This window comes from Panthera onca, chromosome A1 (assembly GCF_046562875.1).
Source record: "Panthera onca isolate mPanOnc1 chromosome A1, mPanOnc1 haplotype 2, whole genome shotgun sequence".
In the NCBI taxonomy this organism is placed as follows: Eukaryota; Metazoa; Chordata; class Mammalia; order Carnivora; family Felidae; genus Panthera; species Panthera onca.
Genome location: NC_138339.1, coordinates 103,061,323 through 103,084,990, shown reverse-complemented (window position 1 = coordinate 103,084,990; position 23,668 = coordinate 103,061,323). Strand labels below are relative to the sequence as shown.

The following is a 23,668-nucleotide window of genomic DNA, read 5'->3' as shown; positions in this document are numbered from 1 at the left end:
TTCTATCATCTTTGTGTAGTAGATACCGCTGTTTTATGCAGGTGGAAACAAGTTTAGAGAAGTTATTTGCTTTGTATCACATATCAGTGGGATTTGAATCTATATTGTTTAAAATCTAGGTCTCTAAAGATGTTCTATAGAATCTGCTTAGGTAGATTTATTTTCAGGAATTAAAAAATTAAACATTTGCTTTAAGAATTTTGTAAAATTCACAGAAATCTAGTTCATTACAGGGTAAACAAAAACTATGTGTTTATAAATTCTTAGCAAACTATTATAGTTAGAAGGCATTAGTAAGTATGATTTTATACGTTGAGCTTTTATCCAGACCTAGACACTTTAGTTTTTAAAATTCCTTGATGTGCTACACTGTTTAATAATGCAGTTTATGAAGTTTGTCCTAAAATTGGGAATAATCGTGGTAAGAATAATACTAAATCACTTGCAATGAATATAAGAGTGGGATATACCTTTGAATATAGTACATGTGAAATTCTACATTTATAAAAGAAAAGTGGATCTTTGTGTGTGTTTGTGTGTCCAGAAACAATGGAAAAACAAATATGCCATAAATGAAAGTCAGAAGCCACCAGATCGTTCAAAAATGACTATGAGAGATTTCATATATTACCTGCCAGATAATAATCCAATGACGTAAGTAAATTTTTCTTGTTGTCCTTTCTTTGGGTATGTTGTGAGTTAAGTAACACTTAGGGTACAAGTTCGTGTTTTCCAAAAGTATGTTGACAAAACTTATAGCAAATACGATGTTTTTTCGATAGAATTTTTAAACAACATTTAGTTGTATTTCAGGTAACTGCTTTCTTGGGATGGTGCCCTTTACCTCTGAAATTAAAAATAAGTTTCCTTTTATTTTATTTTATTTTATTTTATTTTATTTTATTTTATTTTTAACATTTATTTATTTTTGAGACAGAGAGAGAGCATGAATGGGGGAGGGGCAGAGAGAGAGGGAGACACAGAATCGAAAGCAGGCTCCAGGCTCTGAGCCATCAGCCCAGAGCCCGACGCGGGGCTCGAACTCACGGACCGCGAGATCGTGACCTGAGCTGAAGTCCGATGCTTAACCGACTGAGCCACCCAGGCGCCCCAAAAATAAGTTTCCTTTCTTACATTACCAAAATGTTACAAAACTAAACAACTTTAATCAATACTGCAGTTTGTGTTTCTTGTACACTATACCCTGATTCTAAAGGAACACTGTAATTTTTATGCTCTACCTCCTAATTATTTATAGTAGATATTATTTATCTTCTAAGAACAAAGCTTCTTTAGTAAAGTTAGCCTGAGGAGGCAGATGGTTTATAATAAATCTCATTGTTATGTTGTTGATGGTTTAGCAGGTGGATGCAGGAGTGTAGCTTTTTTCAGGTTTACCAGGTCTTTGGCTTGCTGCCGAAGGGCCAGAAGCCTAGGTGGTAAGTTGTTTGACATATAGAATTTGGAGATAAGCCATGTAGGTTGCTTCAGACATGAGGACTGGGAGAGCCTCCCTTCACTAAGGAATTAGTCAAAACGTTCCTACCTAGGGCATAGCAGGTTTATATTTGATGACAAGGTTTTTGACTGAGAAATTGACTCTTGGGCCACACCGTTATTCATAATAGTGTTATGGTTTATCATATAAAAAAAATGCAAGTTAAAATAATTTCCTTCTTGCCAATGGGTAGAATTAACAAGATATATATTGTTCATTTAAAAATATTTTTTATATTAAATATTAAATTGTCTCACATTTAAAAACGTTTGTTGTTTATTAGTTCTTCACTGGAACAAGAAAAGAAAACTGAAAAATCATTGACACCAGTCCAGACAAGAGAGTAAGCATTTTATCTTAGTGTTTTTTTAAAATAAGTTGTTTGATGGGTACAGTTTTAAAAAAAAGAAATCAAATGATGCTTTTTGTTATAGTCAAATTGCATGTGATAGGAATGTTTAGATAGAATCACTAGCAAGAATAAAACTTACTGTCTGATTTAAGAGTCTCATGCTCTACCGACTGAGCTAGCCGGGCATGTCTGATTTAAATCAAAATGTAAGGCGGCCCATACTGTGTATTATATATGGAAATGGCCAATGGTGTTATTTTAACGAAACCTTATATTTTATTTTTATTTATTTTTAAAATATTGTTTTCTTTAATATTTATTAATTTATTTCGAGAGACAGAGTACGTGTTCATGATTGCGGGGGAGAGGGGCAGAGAGGAAAGAGAATCCCAAGCAGGTATTCCCAGAACTATCAGCATGGGGCTCCATCTCCACAAACTGTTAGGTCATGACCTGAGCTGAAATGTTGGATGCTCAACAGATTGAGCAACCCAGGGACCCCTCAATTGAAGCTTTTAGAATTAAAAAGGATTTTGTTTTGTTTTAGAATAGCATAATAAAACAGTACAAAAATCAAATGGAACAAAAGTATACCGAGAAGTCTTCCAACTCTGTTTTTCTGTCATCTGGTTCTGCTGCCTGAAGGCAACAGTTGTTACCAATTTTTTAATGTATCCTTCTAATTCTATTCTGTGTCTAAACAAATAAACGTGTATATATTTTTCTTTTTATTTCCCTTTTATAGTTTTTAAAATAAATTTTTTTAATGCTTTTATTTATTTTTGAGAGAGAGACAGAGTGCAGGCAGGCAAGGGGCAGAGAGAGGGAGTCATAGAATCCGAAGCATGCTCCAGGCTCTGAGTTGTCAGCGCAGAGCCCGATGTAGGGCTTGAACCCACAAACCACAAGATCATGACCTGAACTGAAGTCGGATGCTTAACTGACTGAGCCACCCAGGCACCCCATAGTCGGGGAAATTCTTATAACCACGTCCTTAACGTGTAGTATCTTTACTTAGGGTATAGGGAAAATTGGAAATCAAATGAAGGTTGGATTCGAAGTAATTTATTTCAGAAGTTGATAGTACTCAGGAGATCCTTCTCCTGGATATATGAATTAAGCTATCTTTACATTTGGTAGGCAAGAAGGTAAAAGTACTCCTGATGCTGAAGGTCATGAAGAAGTAGAAGAAGAAGTGGATGACGGGCCATTGCTGGTTCCTCGAGTAAAAGTGGCAGAAGATGGTTCCATTATTTTGGATGAAGAAAGGTAAGTTAAAAAAAAAAAAAAAAAAAGAGATTGTGGTTTCAAACATAAGAACAAATGTGCTTTGTCTAATGAGAGAGATTGAATTTCTGCATCATTCATGGTTACCTGACCATATAAACACTGATGTTTATATTTTTTAATGCATGTTATAAATAGAAAGATGAGTTAGATTCATTTGTAATTTTTAGCAATTTTTATGCTGTGTTTTTTATAAGAAGATGGTACTGCTGATCCGTCATCCATTAACCTTCCACAATTGTTTTACTAACTTTACTGGTAATTGGGATGAGCTCCACTAATTATATGCTGGTCTCTACTGATGATACATTTCAAAAATTGGCTCAGTCTTGAAGTCAAAATTCAGGTTTTCTTATTATTAACTAATACCATATTTTGGTGTGTGGTTATAACTAATGAAAATGCAACAAATGAATCAGGTTTAATCAGGGTTAATATTCTATATAACTTTTGTTATGACACGGTTTAAATTCACTTTGTAGTTTCTCAGTTATAATATTAAATTTTTCAAATTTGGCATTGTGGAATTTGTTGTTTGTCCAAAGTGTGTTTTTTAAAAAAGAAGATAAATTCACGAGTAACTAAATATAAAAGAGGGATGTAAAGTAGTCTGACAGTTCAGTATAAAAATCTTTTTATAGCATATAAAATTCTATGATAATGAAACATAAATGCAGTACTTTTAATAATTGTGTGTTTTTTGCCATTATTTTGTGATGATCATTTTACTGGTCATTAAATAGTTAAAAGCATTGTACTGCTTTGTTTACAGGAATGTAGAACAAAAACATAAGATGCTTATGTTTCTCATCTTCTCTTGGGTTTAGTATGATAATGTAATATGTGTTAAATGTAGGGGACATACAGAAGTCAATAAAATTTAAGTAATTTTTTGGTGGTGCAAAGATAATGTGTAAATTTTATATTGCTATTAACGATTTCAGAAGAATGTTGGCATTTAATTTTATTACTTGGCAATCACATTTTAAGTGAAAATTAACAGAATCTTGGAAAATATGCATACCTCAAGTATATATTATTATACTTTTGTTCTGATTCTGTCATGGCACATTTCAAAATATAACTATTCAAATATCATGTATTATTTTCTTTCTTGTTCTAAATGCAAATCTATTTAAAAGTGTGTCTCTTTCAGTTTAACTGTAGAAGTTTTAAGGACAAAAGGCCCCTGTGTTGTTGAGGAAAATGACCCCATATTTGAGCGTGGTTCTACAACTACATATTCCAGCTTTAGGAAAAACTATTATTCTAAACCATGGTCAAATAAAGGTAACTAATTTTCATTTTAAATGTTGTGGATATTTATTTGAAGTAAAGTGAATTATTTTCTGTAAGTAAATAAAATGAAAACCATGTTATTTTCTGTCTAGCTAATTTTATTGGAACTGACCTCTGCATCCCTTTCCCCCCTCCCCCCCTCCCCCCCCCCCCCCCCCCCCGCCACTTATTATGGAACTCCATCTCTGGCTTTATCTTAGTGATCTTTTTAGGAATTAGCATTATGGTAATTTGGGCTAGAGTAGTCCTCTCTGTCAAATCCCTGTATAAAAAATAACATGGAAAACTATTAATATTTCTAATACTCATAATAATGTTCTACCTTAGATACTATTGTATAACAGAGTTTCTAAGGGTCAAAATTGTGCTGTTAAAAAGCATACACTACTTTTTTTTAAGTTTATTTGTTAATTTTGAGAGAGTTAGTGCAAGCAGGGGAAGGGTAAAGAGAGAGGGAGAGAGCGAGAATACCAAGTAGGCTCTGCATTGTCAGCATGGAGGCTGATACAGGGCTTGAATTCATGAACCGTGAGATCAGGACCTGAGCCAAAATCAAGAGTTGGTCACTTAACCGACCGAGCCACCCAGGTGCCTGAAGCTTATAATACCTTTTGAATGGTATCGCTTATTCTTATAAAAAATAATGCAGGTTGTTTTTGGGGAAAAAATGAAACAGAACAGAGTAATTCAGGACAACAACAAAGATTCTATACTTTCCTCCTCTGTATTCCCCAATCCTATTTTATTGAGGTTACTTCTTTTAATAGTTTGTGTGTTGTTTTGGTTACTTTCTTTCATATACTACTTAGTGCACCTTAGTTGCTTATGTTAAAGCAGTAATATAGTGGCTGTGACTGATGGTTTTCTTAAGAACACTTTGAGACCAGATAGGCAGAATGTTGTTTTCTTCTTCTTCCTCTTCTCTTTCCCCTTCTTCCTCCTTCCTCTTTCTTCTCTTCTTCCTCTTCTTTTTTCCTTCTTCTTCCTTCTCTCCTTCCTCTTCCTTCTCTCCTTCCTCTTCCTTCTCTCCTTCCTCTTCCTTCTCTCCTTCCTCTTCCTTCTCTCCTTCCTCTTCCTTCTCTCCTTCCTCTTCCTTCTCTCCTTCCTCTTCCTTCTCTCCTTCCTCTTCCTTCTCTCCTTCCTCTTCCTTCTCTCCTTCCTCTTCCTTCTCTCCTTCCTCTTTCCCTTCTCTTCCCTCTCTTCCTAATTTTAGCTTCTTGGTATGAGTTTATAAATTTCTTATGTTTCTGTATAAAAGTTTAGACATTATTTTAGATGCATGAAGTTCTTAGCAATAAAATTGACTAAAGATTTCCTGGCCTTTAATAAAAGACTATTAGATACTCTCAAATTTATTTTTAACTCAAAATATATACTTCATGTAAGATTTTTTTTTCCTCTGAAATATTGGGATTAATTTTCATTCTTTCTAAATCTTTTATTTTTACAGAAACAGATATGTTTTTTTTAGCCATCAGCATGGTAGGAACTGACTTTTCTATGATTGGACAGCTTTTTCCTCACAGAGCAAGGATAGAAATTAAGGTAAAGTAAACCCAATACATTTGTTGATTGGAAAAGGACCAAAAATTACTAATACTATTTTTTTAACTTTTGTTTAAATCTCAGTTCATCCTTATTCATTACTAGTTTTGAGTACGTGTGTCCTTTTTTACAGCTCAGAAAGTAATGCAGTATTACTGAGTTCTAATATGAGTACAATCTCCTTACCTTTAGTGTATTATCTATGTCTTGCTCACTTCTAGAATGGATTTTAGGGAGTACCCATAAAACCACTGAATCTAAGATAAAAGAAGCATTATGTAATGAAGAGGGAAGAATAAATGTATCAGAATACGTATTTGGATTAAGGGTAGCTTTTGAACAGAGTGTATTGCTTAATTTCCTAGGAAGGCATGAAGAGAGGCATGCTAAATTAGATAATTCCCATGATCTGATCTAACTGTTGCTTTCTTAGACTACCTTAACTTTGTGGACAGGGCCACTATTAACAAGAGCAGTGATGTAAATTAGTGCTTTACTATGCCTAACAGAGTGAGTAGTATTCTCTGTTTTATTTTTCCCTTTGTGAGAAACTTAGTTACAAGTTTCCTGGGATGGAGTGCATATGAGTGCACACTATGTTGGCCGTCATGCATTTTCAATTAAAAAAATTTTTTTTAATATTTATTTCTGAGACAGATACAGAGCATGAGTGGGGGAGGGGCAGATAGAGAGAGGAAGACAGAATCCGAAGCAGGCTCCAGGCTCTGAGCTGTCAGCACAGAGCCCAACACGGGGCTCGAACTCACAAACCATGAGATCATGACCTGAGCTGCAGTCGTTTGCTCAACTGACTGAGCCACCCCGGCGGCCCTATGCGTTTTCAATATATTGTGAGCTCTTTTTTTATTAAAAAATTTTTTTTTAAATTTTTTATTTTATTTTTGAGAGGGAGAGACACACAGTGAGAGCAGGGGAGGGGCAAGAGAGAGATAGAGACAGAATCTGAAGCAGGCTCCAGGCTCTGAGCTGTCAGCACAGAACATGACATGGGGCTTGAACTCACAGACTACAAGACCATGACCTGAGCCGAAGTCAGACACTCAACCGACTGAGCCACCCAGGCACTCCTATAGTGAACTCTTTATTCAACCATGGGTTTTTTTTCCTTCATTAATTAAACTATCAGGAAAGACAGATGTTTTGTTCTTGTGCTACCCTAGGCATGGATCCATCACCTGGGGACCATTATATGGTGTAATGGTTATTCTATTTCTGCAAAAGAAGAATTGTTTATATTATCTATGTTCCTTTTCTAATGTTGATCTTTGATATAAGGAGAAGAAAACGTTAAAGTATGTGAAGGCTAGAAATTGTCTAGGGGAGCTCTCTGATCTGAGTAATTAATGATAAATTTGTCACTAAACTATTTCTCCCCAAAATTGTTTAGACTCCTCCCCTAAGTTTAATGTAGTTCTAACAAATCTTTGGGCAAAATTTAGAAAAGTGAAAATTTAGACTAGTGGATTGTTTTGGTTTTCAAATATCAAACCAGACTTGTGCTATTCTTTCTGATGTTGGATTTTATTATATTTTCTTGAGAATTTTTTTTTTTTTTTAAGGTCATAGAGAGTGCATGCACGTGAGCCAGGGAGGGGCAGAGAGAGACGTGATCAGGGGATCTGAGGGAGGCTCTGTGCTGACAGCAGCCAGCCTGATGGAGGATTCAGACTAATGAATTTATGAACAATGAGGTCACGATCTGAGCCAAAGCTAGATGCTCAACTGACTGAGTCACCCAGGTGCCCCTCTTGAGGATTTTTTGCATCTTTGTTCATGAGGGATATTTTGAATATTTATTTATTATTGATTTATTTTTGAGGAGGAGGGGGCAGTGAGAGAGAGGGAGAGAGAGAATCCCAAGCAGGCTCTGCACTGTTAGCACAGAGCTTAATGCGGGGCTGGAACTCATGACTGAAATGATCTGAGCTGAAATCAAGAGTTGGACACTTAACCAACTCAACCAGCCAGCCGCCCTATGAAGGATATTTTACAACTTTCTTTTAATGCCTTTATCATATTTTGGTACCAGGATTATGCTGGTTATAGAAAATGAGTTGGACAGTGTTTTTGTCCTTTTTTTTTCTTTTATCTGAATGAATTTAAGATTAATACTATTTCTCCTTTAGTGTTCAATAGAATTCAACAGTGAAAACCTTCAGACCTGTAATTTTCTTTGAGGAAGGATTTTAAGTTCAGTTTCTTTAATACATATAGGTATATTCAGATACTCAGTTTTTTTCTTGTCAGTTTTGATGCTAAGTTGTTGAATTTATAGGCATGAAGTTTTCATACTGTTCAGTAATCATTTTAATTTTTATAGGATATTTCTCTTTGATAATTGACGTTTTCCTTCTTTTTTTTTCTTTGTCTTGCTAAGGGTATTTTGACTTCCCCAAATCTTTCTAATGAACCAACCTGTAGTTACAAGTTTTTAATTGTGGATTTTCATTTTTTTAACTCTTCAACATTTCCTTCTATTTATTCTGCCTTTAATTATATTCTTCTTAAGATGAAAATTTTGAACATTGACTTTTAGTACTTTTTTTCTAATTAGACATTTAAAGCTATACATTTTCATCTGAGTCCTTCAACTGCATTTCATAAATTTTGATAGGTTGCTTTCAGTGTTTCTCAGTTAAAAATATTTTCTACATGTAGTTCTGTTATTTAGAAGTGTGCTTAATTTCCAAATATTTGGGACATTGATAAATATTTTACTGTTTTGTAATTGTTTTATTCCATTGTGAACATCAAATATATAAGCTGTAAGATTTCAGTCTTTCTGAAATTTAATGAGATTTATTTTAAAAACATGTTATATTCATCTTGGTCAGTATTTCTGGTGCACTTGAAATGAGTGTATACTCTGTTGTTGGATATGTTGTCTAGTTCTAGTAGTTAACGAAGCAAAGAATTGACATCTGCCTTCATGGTCATAGATTCGCCTCTTTCTGTGTTTTTATATTCAGTTTTTGACGTATATTGACTTTCTTGTGTCATTCACTTTTGGGCACAGTAATGGGTACATTCACTTTTAGTGTGCTGCTAAATTGATCATACAGCAATTGTCTTTTCTGATTTATATCACTTAGTATAATGCTTTCAGTGTCCATTCATGATGTTGCAAATGGGAAAATTTCTTCTTTATGGCTGGATAATATTTCTGTACACATATACACACACATATGTACCACATTTTTTCTTTTTTTTTGTGCTTTGCTTTTGTAATTTTTATTTTTAATTTACGTCCAAGTTAGTATATAGTGCAACATTGATTTCAGGGCTAGATTCCTTATTGCCCATTACCCATTTAGACCATCTCCTCTCCCACAATTCTTCCAGTAACTCTCTGTTTGTTCTCCGTATTTAAGAGTCTCTTCTATTTTGTCCCCCTCCCATTTTTATATTATTTTGTTTCCCTTCCCTTATGTTCTGTTTTGTATCTTAAAGTCCTCATGTGAGTGGAGTCATATGGTATTTGTCTTTCTCTGACTAATTTTGCTTAGCATAATACCCTCCAGTTCCATCCACATAGTTGTAAATGGCAAGATTACGTTTGTTTTGATTGCCGAGTAATGCTCCGTTGTGTGTGTGTGTGTGTGTGTGTGTGTGTGTATACATACCACATCTTCTTTATCCATTTATCCGTTGTTGGACATTTGGGCTCTTTCCATACTTTGGCTATTGTTGCTAGCGCTGCTATAAACATTGGGGTGAATGTGCCCCTTCGAAATAGCATACCTGTATCCCTTAGGTAAATATCTAGTAGTGCAGTTGCTGGGTCGTAGTATAGTTCTATTTTTAATTTTTTGAGGACCCTCCATACTGTGATCCAGAGTGGCTGTACCAATTTGCATTCCTGCCAGCAGTGCAAAAGAGATCCTCTTTCTCCGCATCCTCTCCAACATTTGTTGTTGTGTGAGTTGTTAATGTTAGCTATTCTGACAGGTGTGAGGTGGTATCTCATTGTGGTTTTGATTTGTATTTCCCTGATGATGAGTGATGTGGAGCATTTTTGCATGTGTTGGTTAGCTATCTGGGTGTCTTCATTGGAGAAATGTCTATTCATGTCTTTTGCCCATTTCTTCCCGTGACTATTTGTTTTTTGGGTGTTGAGTTTGATAAGTTCTTTATAGATTTTGGATACTGACCCTTTATCTGCTTTGTCGTTTGCAAATATCTTCTCCCATTCCATCAGTTGCCTTTTAGTTTTGCTGATTGTTTCCTTTGCTGTGCAGAAGCTTTTTATTTTGATGGGGTCCCAATAGTTTATTTTTGCTTTTGTTTCTCTTGCCTCTGGAGATGTGTTGAGTAAGAAGTTGCTATGGCTGAGGTCAGGAGGTTTTTGCCTGCTTTCTCCTCGAGGATTTTGGTGGCTTCCTGTCTTCCATTTAGGTCTTTCATCCATTTTGAGTTTATTTTTGTGTATGGTGTGGAAAGTGGTCCAGGTTCATTTTTCTGCATATCGCTGTCCAATTTTCCCAGCACCATTTGCTGAAGAGACTGTCTTTGTGGGTTTATTTCTGGATTCTCTATTCTGTTCCATTACTCTGTTTTTGTGCCAGTGCCACATTTTCTTTATTCATTTCTCACTGGACACTTAGATTGTCTTGGCTGCAGTGAACAATGCTGCACTGAACTTGGGGATACATACATCTTTTCAGGATAGTGATTTTGTTTCCTTCAGGTAAATATGCAGAAGTAGAATTGCTAGATCATGTGATAATTTTATTTTTTAATATTTTTGAGCAACATCCATACTGTATTCTATAGTAGCTGCAGTAATTTATCCAGTCTGACACCCTTTTAGTTTAATTTTATTATAGGTTGTATTTCTGAGAGAGAGCAATTCATGGTCATTGAATTCTTACGTTGACCCTGATTTAAAAAAAAAAAAAAAAAAAAAATGTCTGTTGTACATTTCCATGTAATAATTTAGTTCATTTACCTTTAATGTAATAACTGATATGACTGGGTTCAAGTCTATCACCTCACTATTTTCTGCTTACCCATCTGTTTTTTATTCCTCATTTCCTGCCTTCTTTTGGGTTATTCAGATAAATCTTAGTATTCTTTCTTATTTTCTTTATTGTACCATTTTACTCTTTACACTTCATACTCCATATGTAATAATCTCTTACAAGTATATTCCATCTACCCTTCATCCTTTGTGTAATTATATATTTCACTTTTGCATACTGTAATCCAATTTTACATCAAACTTATTTTAGCTTATAGTCTTTTGTCTTTATTTATTTTATTTTTAATGTTTATTATTTTTGAGACGGGTGGGAGGGGAGTGAGGGAGGTAGACACAGAATCGAAAACAGGCTCAAGGCTCTAAGCTGTCAGCCCCCATTGTCTTGTCTTTAAAGGAAATTGAGTAGAAAAGTAGAAAAAAGAAACTAGCCTTAATATTTAGCCACCATTTTCATTGCTTTTCATTTCTTCGTGTAGGTTTGGATAGGAGATTTACTGTTGAAAAATTCTCTCAGCTTTGATTTATCTGAAAGTCTGTTTCACCTTACTTTTTTGTTTTTTTTTTTTGTTGGATATGCAAGTGGTTTGATAGGTTTTCCTTTCAGTGTTTTAAAATTGTCATTCTCTTGCCCATTGGCCTCCAGTGTTTTTGATGATAAGTCAGTCATATTTTTTGTTTTTATTCCCCTGTATGTGATAAATTGCTTTTCTCTATTTTTGAGAGTTTTTAACTCTGGTGTTCAGCAGTAGGGTTATGATTTTCATATGGATAGTTTCTTTTCAATATTTTTTCTACTTTGTCCTTTTCCTCTGGAACTCCACTTACGTCTATTAGCTTGCATAACATTATACTTCAAGTTAAAGCTCTGTTCTTTTTTTTTCCTAATCTTTTTTTCTCTATATCACTTGGTTAGTTTCCATTACTGTGTTCACAGGTTCACCCTGTCTTCTGCTGTCTTCGGTCTGCAGATATGCCCATTCAGTGAATGTTTCATTTCTCATGTTACATATTTTTCATTTCTTTAATTTCCACGTGGTTATTTTTCTTAGTTTCCTTTCTTCTGAGATTTCCCTGTTGATTCCGTATTTTTCTTTAAATCATTGAACATATTTATAACATGTTTTAACTTTCTTGTTTGTTAATTTCAGCATTTAGATCATGTTGAGATCTGTTTCTGTTGACTATTTTTTTGTGCATCACATTTTCTTGTCTTCTCATGTCTTACGGAGTTTTTTTTTTTTTTGTTTTTTTTTTAAGTTTATTTGGAGAGAGCACATGTGTGTTAGCGGGAGGGGCAGAGAGAATGGGAGAGAGAGAATATACAGAGCCTGACATGGGGCTTGAACTCCTGAACCATGAGATCATGACCTGGGCCAGAACCAAGAACCAGATGCTTAAGTAGCTGAGCCTCCCAGGCGTCCCTTGTGGAGGTTTTTTAAAAGATTTTTTTTTTTTAATGTTTATTTTTGAGAGAGAGCATGTGTGTGAGCGAGAGTAGGGGAGGGGCAGAGAAAGAGGGAGATACGGAATTCAAAGCAGGCTCCAGGCTCCAAGCTGTCAGCATAGAGCCTGATGTGGGGCTCGAACTCACAAACCACGAGATCATGACCCAAGCTGAAGTCGGACGCTTAACTGAACTACCTAGGCGCCCCATGGATTTTTTTTAAACTGAGTACTGGACATTGTGGATGATATGTTTGATAGTGTCTAGATTATGTTTGTTGGTTTCTTTCCTTTAAAGAGTATTAAGTTCTAAAAGGCAGTTAATATTCTCTCAACTCTCCTTGTTATTGTCAAGGCTTGATTTTAGGCTTTATTAAGGCAAATCTAGGCTAATCCTTTTTCTAGGTTTTTTATCTGAACCATAGAAAATCCTTTGAATTAGTTTTCTAAGTTCTCTGAGGACCATCATATTAGTACTATTCGAGATGCACAGAAGAGATGGTATAATTCATTACATATCATGAGTGCTTTAGGGCATTAGAATTTAATTCTCATGCTAGAGCCCTGAGTGAGAAAGCCTGCTCTAAGACTGTGGTCCTTATCTCGAAGCGGTGGCTTTTCTGGTGTCTAAAGTAAATGTTTGGGTATTAACTAAGTCTTTCCTTTTGTGAGGGCTAGAATTCTGTCAGCTTGCTCTGTTAAGTAACTTCTAGTATCTTTCTTTTCTCGTTCCTGGAGTAGTTGTTTTCTGCTAGGCCTTAGGCTATTGGTATGTGGAACCCAGATATAGATCAAGTACCCATGGAATACTTCCACTAAGCTTGTGAGACTCCTTTTTATATAGCTGTCTTCTCTCTACAACCCCTAAATATTCTCTAGCTCTTGAGAGCTCTGCTCTCTTTGGGCTTTATCTCCTCTTCATTGTTTAGGGAATTTAGCCCAGAGAGCCATGGTGATCATGGGTACATCTTAGATGTTTCCATTCTATCCAGAAATGTGAGGTTGTAGTTTTACTCTTGCTGTTGTCCATTGTTTGCAAATAGTTGATTGATTTATTTTGTTCAGTAGTAAAGTTATTTTTGGTGTGGTTGGATGTGTTGAGTAAGCCTGTAACCAGTTACTTCATCAGAGTCAGTGGTGGAAATTATGGGATTTATTTTATAATCATGGAATTTAGTTTGCAGTAGTTCCTGCCTATAAATTCAAGGAATAATATCAATACATTCTTTACAAATGTTTTAAATTGTTCTCATTTATGTTCCTCATTAGGTAAAATATGGTATAGTATTGTTTTAGAATTGAATAATGCCTAAAGCTTATTGGCATTTCTCTTAGGATGTTCAATTTAGTGGTTATATAGCCTCTCATTTTTATGGAGGTAACTTTTGAGGAGATGTTTAAAGAATAATAGGATCTTTATGGGAGAAAGATAATGATCCTTGAAAACTTAAGTGTTATTTACTTGGGAATGAGTTTTATGAAGAAAATAAAGACTGGAAAAAAAAGGATAAGCTGTAGATGAAAAGATGTTGAAGGCCTATGAAGTTTTTAAAATATGGGCAAGGCTCACCTAAAGAGTTTAAAGATGCGTGTGCCCTTGAATGATAAACAGTAAGGAAAGCAAGATAGAGCTTTAAATAAAGTCAGGTCAGTGGTTAGGTTCTTTCAGAGGGAAGAAGGGGGCCATGAAGCACTTCTTTGTTTTGTGATTTTCTCTATTTTTTCTCAATAAAAAGTTTGAATTTTGTATTTTCAATAAAAGCTTTTAGACTGATCTATAAAAGGGAGAGATTGGTGATTATGCCCTCTCCCAGGATGTAATTGCATGATTAGATAATCTTACAAACAAGCTTATACCCTCACACTTCCTAATGACCTTAGTTAGGATGGATTGAACCTTAAACTTTAACCATCTCCATCTTAATGGAGGTAATCTGGAGTGCGACAGGGAATGATGATCTCTGCTGCTCAGAAAAGCATGAAGAAATGTGCCTTAATATAAAGAAGTCTCTCTCTTTTTTTTTTTAAACGTTTGTTTAATTTTGAGAGAGCGTGCACACACATGTAAGCGAGGGAGGGGCAGAGAGAGAAGGGGACAGAGAACCAAATGGGTCCTGTGCTGATGGCAGAGAGCCCAATGCGGGGCTTGAAGTCCCTAACCCTGAGATCATGACCTGAGCCAATGTTGGATGCTTAACCGACTAAGCCACCCAGGTGCCCCAATATGAAGAAGATTCTAAAGATAAACTTGGCCTGACTCAAAAATTTGTTTTCTCACAGTCTCTCTTCTGTGCCATAAAAAACATGAGAATAGTAATATAAGATGTTTAACTTGATATGAATATATTAGTTTTTAAAGAGTTAATATTAGTTAGCTTAATTGACTACAGTTTGATTTGTTACCAAGCTAGTTAACTTTTTTCTATCCTCTGTAACTCTAGCTTCCATTGCTGATTTATGCTGTTGATTATAAAGAGGTTCAGGGAGCTCAGTGTAGATCATCATCTCTTTTTAAAAAGCTGAAGGTTTAAGTAGCTTGCCTGTTGGCAAAGATGTTATGTACAAGAGAATCATTTGTTATAAGAATTTTTTTAATTTTTGTTTTAGAGAGAGAGAGTGTACAAGCAGGGGGGAGGGGCAGAGGAAGAGAGACAGAGAGAGAGAGAGAGAGAGAGAGAGAGACAGGCAGACAGAGAATCCCAAGCAGGCTCCATGCTTCGTGTGAAGCCTGACTCAGGACTTGAGCCCATGACCCTGGGATCATGACCAGAGCCGAAATCAAGAGGCAGACACTCAACCAACTGAGCCACCCAGGCACCCCAGAAGTTTTATTTTAATGCTTATTTTTTAACTGTAATCTTCACTTTTTTAATAGGATAAAATTACTATAGGTTTTTGTTTTCTTCTGTTAACAGAATAAATTTAAACGTGAAGAGAAAACAAATGGATGGAGAATAGACAAAGCCTTCCGTAAGTATTAAGACCTCTTTTATGACATATCACTTGGAGATCTTAAAAAAGGACCAGTTTGGTTCCGGTGTGTTTTAGATTTGTGTTTTCTGTTTATTGTCATAAGAAGAATGAGACTGGACATTTTTCTCTTGAGCAGTGCAGGTCTGGCAGCTGATAACAGATCTATAGACAAGGGATTAGTAAAACATTAAGCAAGTAAGCAGAGTTCTGAGTTCCAGAAGTTACAGAGGGACTGAAGACACCTTTTCTAAGTGTTTTTTTGTTCTGAGTCAACTCTATTCAAGAAGGAATTGTTTCTGGAAGAACTAACAGTATAGATGATTCCTTCCAGCAGCCAGTCATTCATTCAGTTAATAATAGTAAACATCTGAGAGCTGTTTAATGTTCTAGGCATTGAGGATATAATGGTGAACAGAGCAAATGAGAAGTCTGCTTTTAGAGCCTTAAGTCTAATTAGATGTGGAAAAGGATAAAGTCAGTAGTCATGGTTAATTGCAGATAGTGATTAGTTTCTAAGAAGAAAAAAGAGAGTGAAGAGTGGATATGTAGAATTGGTAGTCAGGGAAGTTTTATCTGAAAAGGTGGCATTTGAATTTATACCTGAAGGGATGATACCTATTTTTCAGCTTTTAAGTAATTGCTTTACTGCAGTTAACATTTTTTCTTTTTGAGTCCAGAGAAGAATATCAAGGGATCTGTACAAAAAAAGCAAAATTAAATGTATTGTTTAAAATAGTACCTGTAGAGGCACCTAGCTAGCTCAAACAGAAGAGCATGCAATTTTTGATACTGGGATCAAGCCCCACGTTGAGTGTAGAGATTACTAAAAAAAAATAAACAAGAGTTAAAAAAAAAAATAAAAATAAACCTATATTCCTTGTCTGGAAGATAATTATCAATGTTTCATGATAAATGTATTCACTGTCCTTTTGCTGTAGTGCTAATCTTAGGAAAAAACCTAAAAAGGGGATTGATGTCATATAGCACGTGTGTTTTACCTTACAAGGAGACCCTGAGATGAGTGGAGTATACTCACAACGTTGTATTGGGTCTTTAGGGATAGCACTTCCAAAAATAGCTCCTGGAAGATCTGGAGTATTTTAGTCTTAAACTTCTCTCTATTTTGGAGAGGTGGTCATGAAACTGTTCATTATGTTTAGTGCATTATAATCAGAAGAGAATTCATAAATCCATAAAGTCTTCATGGGGTATGGAACCATTGTTAAGACCATTTTAATAGATTATTTTATTTTACTGAAAAAGTTTTTAATGTTTATTCTTGAGAGAGGGAGAGAGGTGCAGAGTGCAAGTCGGGAGGAGCAGAGAGAGAGAGGGGGAGACACAGAATCCCAAGCAGGCTCCACACTGTCAGGACAGAGCCTGACACGGGGCTCGAACCCACAAACTGAGAGATCCTGACCTGAGCCGAAGTCAGATGCTTAACCGACTCACCACCTAGGTGCCCCTGTAATACACAATTTTATTATTGGCTGATTTGGGTGCTTTGTAGTGGAAAATTACAAAAAATTAAACTGCAATTTTTTTTAGAACTTATATTTTCAATTTTTCTGAGAATTTTTTTTAAGTTCATTTTTTTATTTTGAAAGAGAGCGTGATCAGGGGAGAGGTGAAGAGAGGTGGCAGGGGAGGATGGTGGAGTAGAGAATCCCAGCAGGCTCTGCACTGTTAGTGTGGAGCCCATTGTGGGGCTCGAACTTATAAACCTTGAGGTCATGACCTGAGCTGAAATCAAGAGTTGGGCACTTAACCAACTGAGCCACTTAGGCACCCCATTTTAGTTTTTTAAAATTTAATTTAATGTATTATTATTATTATTTTGATGTTTATTTTTGATAGAGACAGAACACAAGTGGGGGAGGGGCAGAGAGAGGGAGACACAGAATCCAAAGCAGGCTCCAGGCTCCAGGCTCCGAGCTGTCGGCACAGAGCCCGATGTGGGGCTCAAACCCACAAACTGCGAGATCATGACCTGAGCCGAAGTCGGACGCTTAACCGACTGAGCCACCCAGGTGCCCCCATGGCTCTTTCTGATGTAATGACATTGATGGGTATTTAGTGAGAATGGTCCTGATCAATATTCACTTGCTTCCCTGTTTGCTGATATTTGGAAGATTAAATAGTGAAAGGGTTGTGATGAAGAGAGGACATGAGGTAGAGAGGCTTTGAGGAGTTAGTCATCTGGTCTTTTCTCAAAGTTGATTTGTAATGTACGTACAGTGCAATTTATAGTTTGAGTTTTGACATAGGGTATACTTGTGCAACCACCACCCAAAACAAGGTATGGAATGTTTTCATCGAACAGAAAGGCCCCTGTGTCCCTTTGTAGTCAGTCTCCACAGCTATCCTGATGCAGGGCAACTGCTATTTTCATTTGAATCACCATAGATTAGTTTTGCTTGTTCTAGAACTTCTTACTCATGGAATCATACAGCATGTGCTCTCTTATGTCTGGCTTCTTTCAGTCAACATTTTGAGATTTACCTATAATATTGCTTATATCAGTACATAGTTTTTTGTTTTTTAAACTGATGTAACTTGTTCCTATTTATTGCTCAGTTTTCTTTTGTGAGTCTCTTCTACAGTGACTAGAGTTGGTTATCCATTCTCCTAATAAGCCCATTTGCTTTTGATGTATGGTACTTAACTTGAAAGTTCTTTTTCTTTTTTTAAAATATAAACTTGTGGGTTCTTTTTCTCTCTTTTTTTTAAACAGAGGAAAAGCGCCCTTTTGACTTCGATTTTTTTGCTCATTTGCTTCAGAAAGTTCTTGCTGAAGAAGAGAAAAGAAAACAAAAATCTGTTAAAAATCAGAGTTCAAAGGAGAAGAAATCTTCTAAACCACGGAAAAATGTAAAAGGTATTTTAAAAGGAAGCATGTTCTATTATTTAATAGTGATACACTTGGAATATTGTCCCTCGAGTCTTTGAGCATTCCTCTGTAGTTCAGGTAGTTGAGATCATCAGGGCATCCGTTTGGGGAGACTTGATTTTTCTTCAGTCTCCCAGTTATCTGGCCTAAAATAGCACTTCCTTTTAAATTTAATAATTTGCATGGCTGGGCTATTTGACATCTTTCTTGCTTCTAGAGTGTTGTTGTAGCTAATAAAAGAGCACTGGAATTTGGGGGTGTCATGTTTGGTTACTTATTATCATTTTCCTTTGTAAAACAAACCTGACACAAAGTTCTAATGTTTAAAAAATGGGACTCTGATACTTTTGCTTGTGACTGAATTGCATTGTTTGAGCACAGTTTATTTCTGAGGGTTAGTGTTGATTGGTGCTAGGTAGAAACTTGTATATATGTAGGCATTTCTATTTTTAGGCAAATATTTTCTTGACTATTTGAATTCTGATCTAGGAGGATAATGTTTAGTTACATCAAGTACTTTAAAGAATCGTGGAACTATGGGGAAGTTTATATGTTAGGTTGTTCACATCCCAGACCCTTTCCACATGTTTTAGTCACTTGGAAACAGCCCTGGAGATCTTGTTAACTCTCCCTCTGGTCTCACAGTTTAAGTATTGACAGATGTAGGACTCAAACCTAGGGCTGTGAGAGCCTGCTTTGGGGGTCTGCAAGACTAATGCGAGGTTGGATTATTTGCTAGGAGACTCAAAAGATGCAGTGTATGGTTTTACACCAGCTGAGATTTCTTACAGTGAAAGGCTATGGAACAGAATTAGCAAAGGGAGAAGATACATGGCTCAAAGTCTAGGAAAATCCAGGTACAAGCTTACAAGAGTCCTCTCTCCTAGAGTCCCACAGGAAGTGCTTCATTTCTGTAGCAACAAGTTATGATGAGATAGATAAAAAGTTGTCTGCCAGCTTTCTTGTTAGAAACTGAGGGTCCAAGGTTTTTATTGGAGGCTAGCAATGTAGACACCCTCTGCCTGGCACATATCAGAATTTGGAACTCCCAAAATGAAAGCAGTTGTTCACCATAAATCATATTGTTGGTACAGACATTTTAGGCACACCGAGCCACTTTTGTCAGGCTGGTGTGAATTCTCCCCAAACCTATGTTTCCAGACACAGCCTAAGGGTCAACATTTTAATCAGGCCTTTCAAGGATGGCTGTGAGGCCTGCCTGCTGCATTAATTGTCTTCTGCACAGAGCAGTCCAGCATTTCTTTTCTTGGAGCATGATGTCTCTATCTTTTTAAAAATAGTGTTGGTAAGGGGCGCCTGGGTGGCTCAGTCGGTTAAGCATCCGACTTCGGCTCAGGTCACGATCTCGCGGTCCGTGAGTTCGAGCCCTGCATCAGGCTCTGGGCTGATGGCTCAGAGCCTGGAGCCTGCTTCCGATTCTGTGTCTCCCTCTCTCTCTGCCCCTCCTCCGTTCATGCTCTGTCTCTCTCTGTCTCAAAAATAAATAAAAAACATTAAAAAAAATTAAAAAAAAGTGTTGGTAACTATAAAATTATTACATTTTTTAGTGTTGTTTTTTGTTTTTTTTTTTTTTTTTGTTTTGTTTTTTTTACTTTTATGGCCCTGGGAAATTAAAATAGATATATTAACATGATTATTATGTTATAGGTCATATCATAAATAACACGTGTTTTATTTAATGTGAGAACTTTTTATAGTTTTTTAATAACAAGTCTCAGAATTTAAAAATTGCTGATTATGATTCTGATAGGAAATCCAGTGTTCTCAGTTGTAAATTCTTGTTTTGACTTTTTTTTTTTTTTAACAAATTAAATGATGTTAATTTTATTATTTTTTAAGATTAGGGTTTTTTTTGTTTTTAAGACTAGATATTTTTAGAGATGTCTTGATCAACAGTTGTTGTGAAGTTTGCTTTTGGTTGATGTCTCCATGGTGATTTCTTATTTCTTTTTTTAAATTTTACATATTTTTATCCTTTGATGCAATTGACTATTAATATGTCTTCATTAGAAGGGTATTTTAAAAATTGTTTAAAATTGTTTAAAATATTGTTTAAAAATATTTTTTTTTTTGTTTTTTTTTTTTTGAGAGAGAGAGAGAGAGAGAGAGAGAGAGAGAGAGAGAGAGAGAGAATCTTAAGCAGGGTCCCTGTTCAGCGGTGAGGCCGAAGCAGGGCTTGATCCCACAACCCGGGATCATGACCTGAGCTGAAATCAAGAGTTGTATACTTACCCAACCAAGCTACCCAGATGCCCCTAAAAATATTTGTTAGAAAGGGTTGTTCATTGAAAAACAAATAATACAGAAAATGGCGAATTCTCTTTCCTACCCTGCCTTCAAATCAAATTGTCCAGATTTTCTAGGGATAACTGTTAGTAAACACTTCTATTGAAGTATATGTGTGTCTTAGAGGATATGTAATTGTTTTTGCTTAATAAAAATGAGATCATAATCTATATGTTCTCTGCAACGTGAGTTTTTTGTACAAAAATACCTTTTGAAATCTTTTACATTACTACTTACAAGCCTACCTCATTATTATTTGTTCTGTGGATTTTTATACCATAAACGTGTTACAGCTTCTTTAGTCCCAATTGGGTATTTTAGGTTGTCTTCAAAGTTTTGCCCAGATATCCCTGAGTATTTATCTTCTTCATCTTTAAGATTTTTTCTGTAGGTTATTTATATGTTTATAACAGTATCTTTTATTTTCAAAGCAAAAAAAGTTGCCAGTGAAGGAGGAAATGATGATCCAGATGAGTCTCTGAGCAGCAAAATTTCAGATACAGAACAGTCTCAAAAGGATGCTCAAACGGGTGAAGAAGAACAACAGTCTCAGACTTTATCAGAACAGGATTCAGAACAGATTGCATTAGAAACAGACCTAAATCAAAAGAAAAGAAGAAGAAAGAATCAGGATGAAACTGCTAAACAGGAAGTAAAGAATCTTTCAGGAAATGCCACTGTTCAGTTAGATCATTCTAAAGGAGAAAAATACATAAGTAAGTTTCTTACATGTATTGATAGTCCCTATATAACTTGAGAAGACATGTACTGTCATGATGTATGTAATTTAAATACTTCTGAGTAGCAGCAGTTAATAACGCTTAAATTCTACAAACTGCCCAGGAAATTTGGGCTGATCTATAAAACACAGTTAAAATTTATACAGTTGTGAGTTGACTAAATTTTCATAAGTGTTCTAAAATTAAGATCTCTGCCTTGGATATTGGAAATTGTGGAATGGATTAATGATTTGTAGGAATAGACTGTTTTATGTAAATTCCTGTGTGCTTTAAAAAGTGGATGTTTTCGTTTTTTAGAATAACATGCATTTTGTATTCATAGATAACAGTCAGTCTTTAAGGCCTGAGATGAATGAAGATGAAGGCAATAAGGAACAGAAGCTTTCTTGCATACAAAATATAGATGACGTTGTGGATTTATCCTCCAGTGAAAAAATTGAGAAAAGAACTGATCCTATCCTTTTATCGAGGTATTCTCTATACCTTTACTGACTTTGTCTACATCTTCTGTTAGTTACTGAATGGGGAGTGTGACATTTCCAGCTGTAATTATGAATTTGCCTATTGTTCTTCTGAGTTCTATTTGTTTTCATGACTTTCGAAGCTCTCTTATTAGGTGCGTACATATCTAGGATTGTTGTATCTTCTTGGTGAAATTACCCTTTATCATTTGTGGATATCATTCTGATACTGCTCTTTGTTCTGAAGCTTAACTTTGCTACAGCTGGCTTTCGGATAGTGTTTGCATGGGCTTATTTTTTATAAAGATTTTCTCTTTATTTTTGGTTTTTAGCAGTTTGAATATGTATATCCTGCTGAGTTTGTTTTTTTAAAATATGGTAAAAAGCATGTGAGATGTGCTGTCCTAACAAGTTGATAATTTCTTTTTAGTGTCATTCATTTTTGAGAGAGAAAGAGTGTGAGTGGGGGAGGGGCAGAGAGGGAGACAGGGAATCCGAAGCAGGCATTAATCAGGCTCTGAGCTGTCAGCACAGAACCTGACACGGGGCTGGAACCCACAAACTGTGAGATCATGACCTGAGTCAAAGTCAGACGCTTAAGTGACTAAGCCACCCAGGTGCCCTGGTCCTAACAAGTTTTTAAATTGCGTAGTAGAGTATTATAAACTATTAATTAGCAAGGTGTTGTATATAAGATTTCTAGACCTTTTCATCTTGTATGACAGATACATTCTATAAATTGAGTAACAACTCTGCTTCCATTTTAACCCCAGTCCCTGGCTGCCATCCTTCTACTTTCTGTTTCTGTGAGTTTGGTTTCTTTAGATACATCATATAGGTGGAATCATACAGTATTTGTCTTTCTGCGACGGGCATATTTCACCTTGCATAATGTTTCGAAGTTTCACCTGTGTTGCAGCATGTGACACTATTTCCTTCTTTCTTTGTGGCCAAATAATATTCCATTGTACGTATATATCACATTTTCCTGTTTCACTTCTCTCTCCAAGACCATTTAGATTGTCTCCATCTCTTGGCTATTTTATTATTTTCTTAATAAGTTATATTGCTTTTGTTTATGTTTTTTTGAGAGAGAGAAAGCATGCACATGTACAGGGGAGGGCCAGAGGGAGGAGAGAATCTTAAGCAGGCTCCACCCTCAGTGTGTAGCCTAACACAAGGCTCAGTCTCATGACCATGAGATCATGACCTGAGTGGAAATCAGGAGTTGGACACTTAACCCACTGAGCCACCCAGGAGCCCCTCTGTGCTATTTGATTTGATATGATTTTTTATTAAAAAAATTTTTTTTTAATGTTTATTCTTTTTGAGAGACAGAGACAGAGCATGAGTGGGGAGGGGGCAGAGAGAGGGAGACACAGAATCCGAAACAGGCTCCAGACTCTGAGCTGTCAGCACAGAGCTCGACGTGGGGCTCGAACTCACAAACTGCGAGATCCTGACCTGAGCCGAAGTCAGACGTTCAACCAACTGAACCACCCAGGCGCGCCCCTCTTTGCTATTTTAAATAGTGCTATGATAAATTTGGCAATGCAGATATCTCTTTGAACTTCTGTTTTAATTTTTTCTAGATGTATACCCAGAAGAGGGATTGCTGAATCATAGGATAGTTCTATTTAAAAAATTTTTTTAAGATTTTATTTTCTTTAAAATAGTGTTTACCCCCAATGTGGGGCTCAAACTCACAACCAGGAGATCAAGAATCACATGCTCTACTGACTGAGCTAGCCAGGTGGCCCTGTATGTTTAATTTTTTTGAGGAGCCTTAACACTGTTGTTCATAGTGGCTGTGCTATTTTACATTCCCGCCAGCAGTACACAAACATACCAGTTTTCTGTAAACTGGTTTT

General features: G+C 36.0%; 1 protein-coding gene across 6 annotated transcripts in view; it reads left to right on the top strand.

Annotated features, from left to right (window-relative positions):
- The window catches only part of BDP1 (BDP1 general transcription factor IIIB subunit), an 89,356-nt gene that overhangs the window by 4,914 nt on the left and 60,774 nt on the right, over positions 1-23,668 (top strand). For 5 of the 6 annotated variants that reach the window (XM_078449151.2, XM_078449150.2, XM_078449152.2 and 2 more), the window contains 9 exons: positions 545-654; positions 1,782-1,841; positions 2,988-3,119; positions 4,294-4,427; positions 5,887-5,981; positions 15,342-15,396; positions 18,134-18,277; positions 21,028-21,312; positions 21,659-21,806. In XM_078449151.2, coding sequence (XP_078305277.2) covers positions 545-654; positions 1,782-1,841; positions 2,988-3,119; positions 4,294-4,427; positions 5,887-5,981; positions 15,342-15,396; positions 18,134-18,277; positions 21,028-21,312; positions 21,659-21,806 — 1,163 coding nt within the window. The remainder of the gene's footprint in view (positions 1-544; positions 655-1,781; positions 1,842-2,987; positions 3,120-4,293; positions 4,428-5,886; positions 5,982-15,341; positions 15,397-18,133; positions 18,278-21,027; positions 21,313-21,658; positions 21,807-23,668) is intronic. The other variant, XM_060635588.3, reaches the window with a different exon arrangement.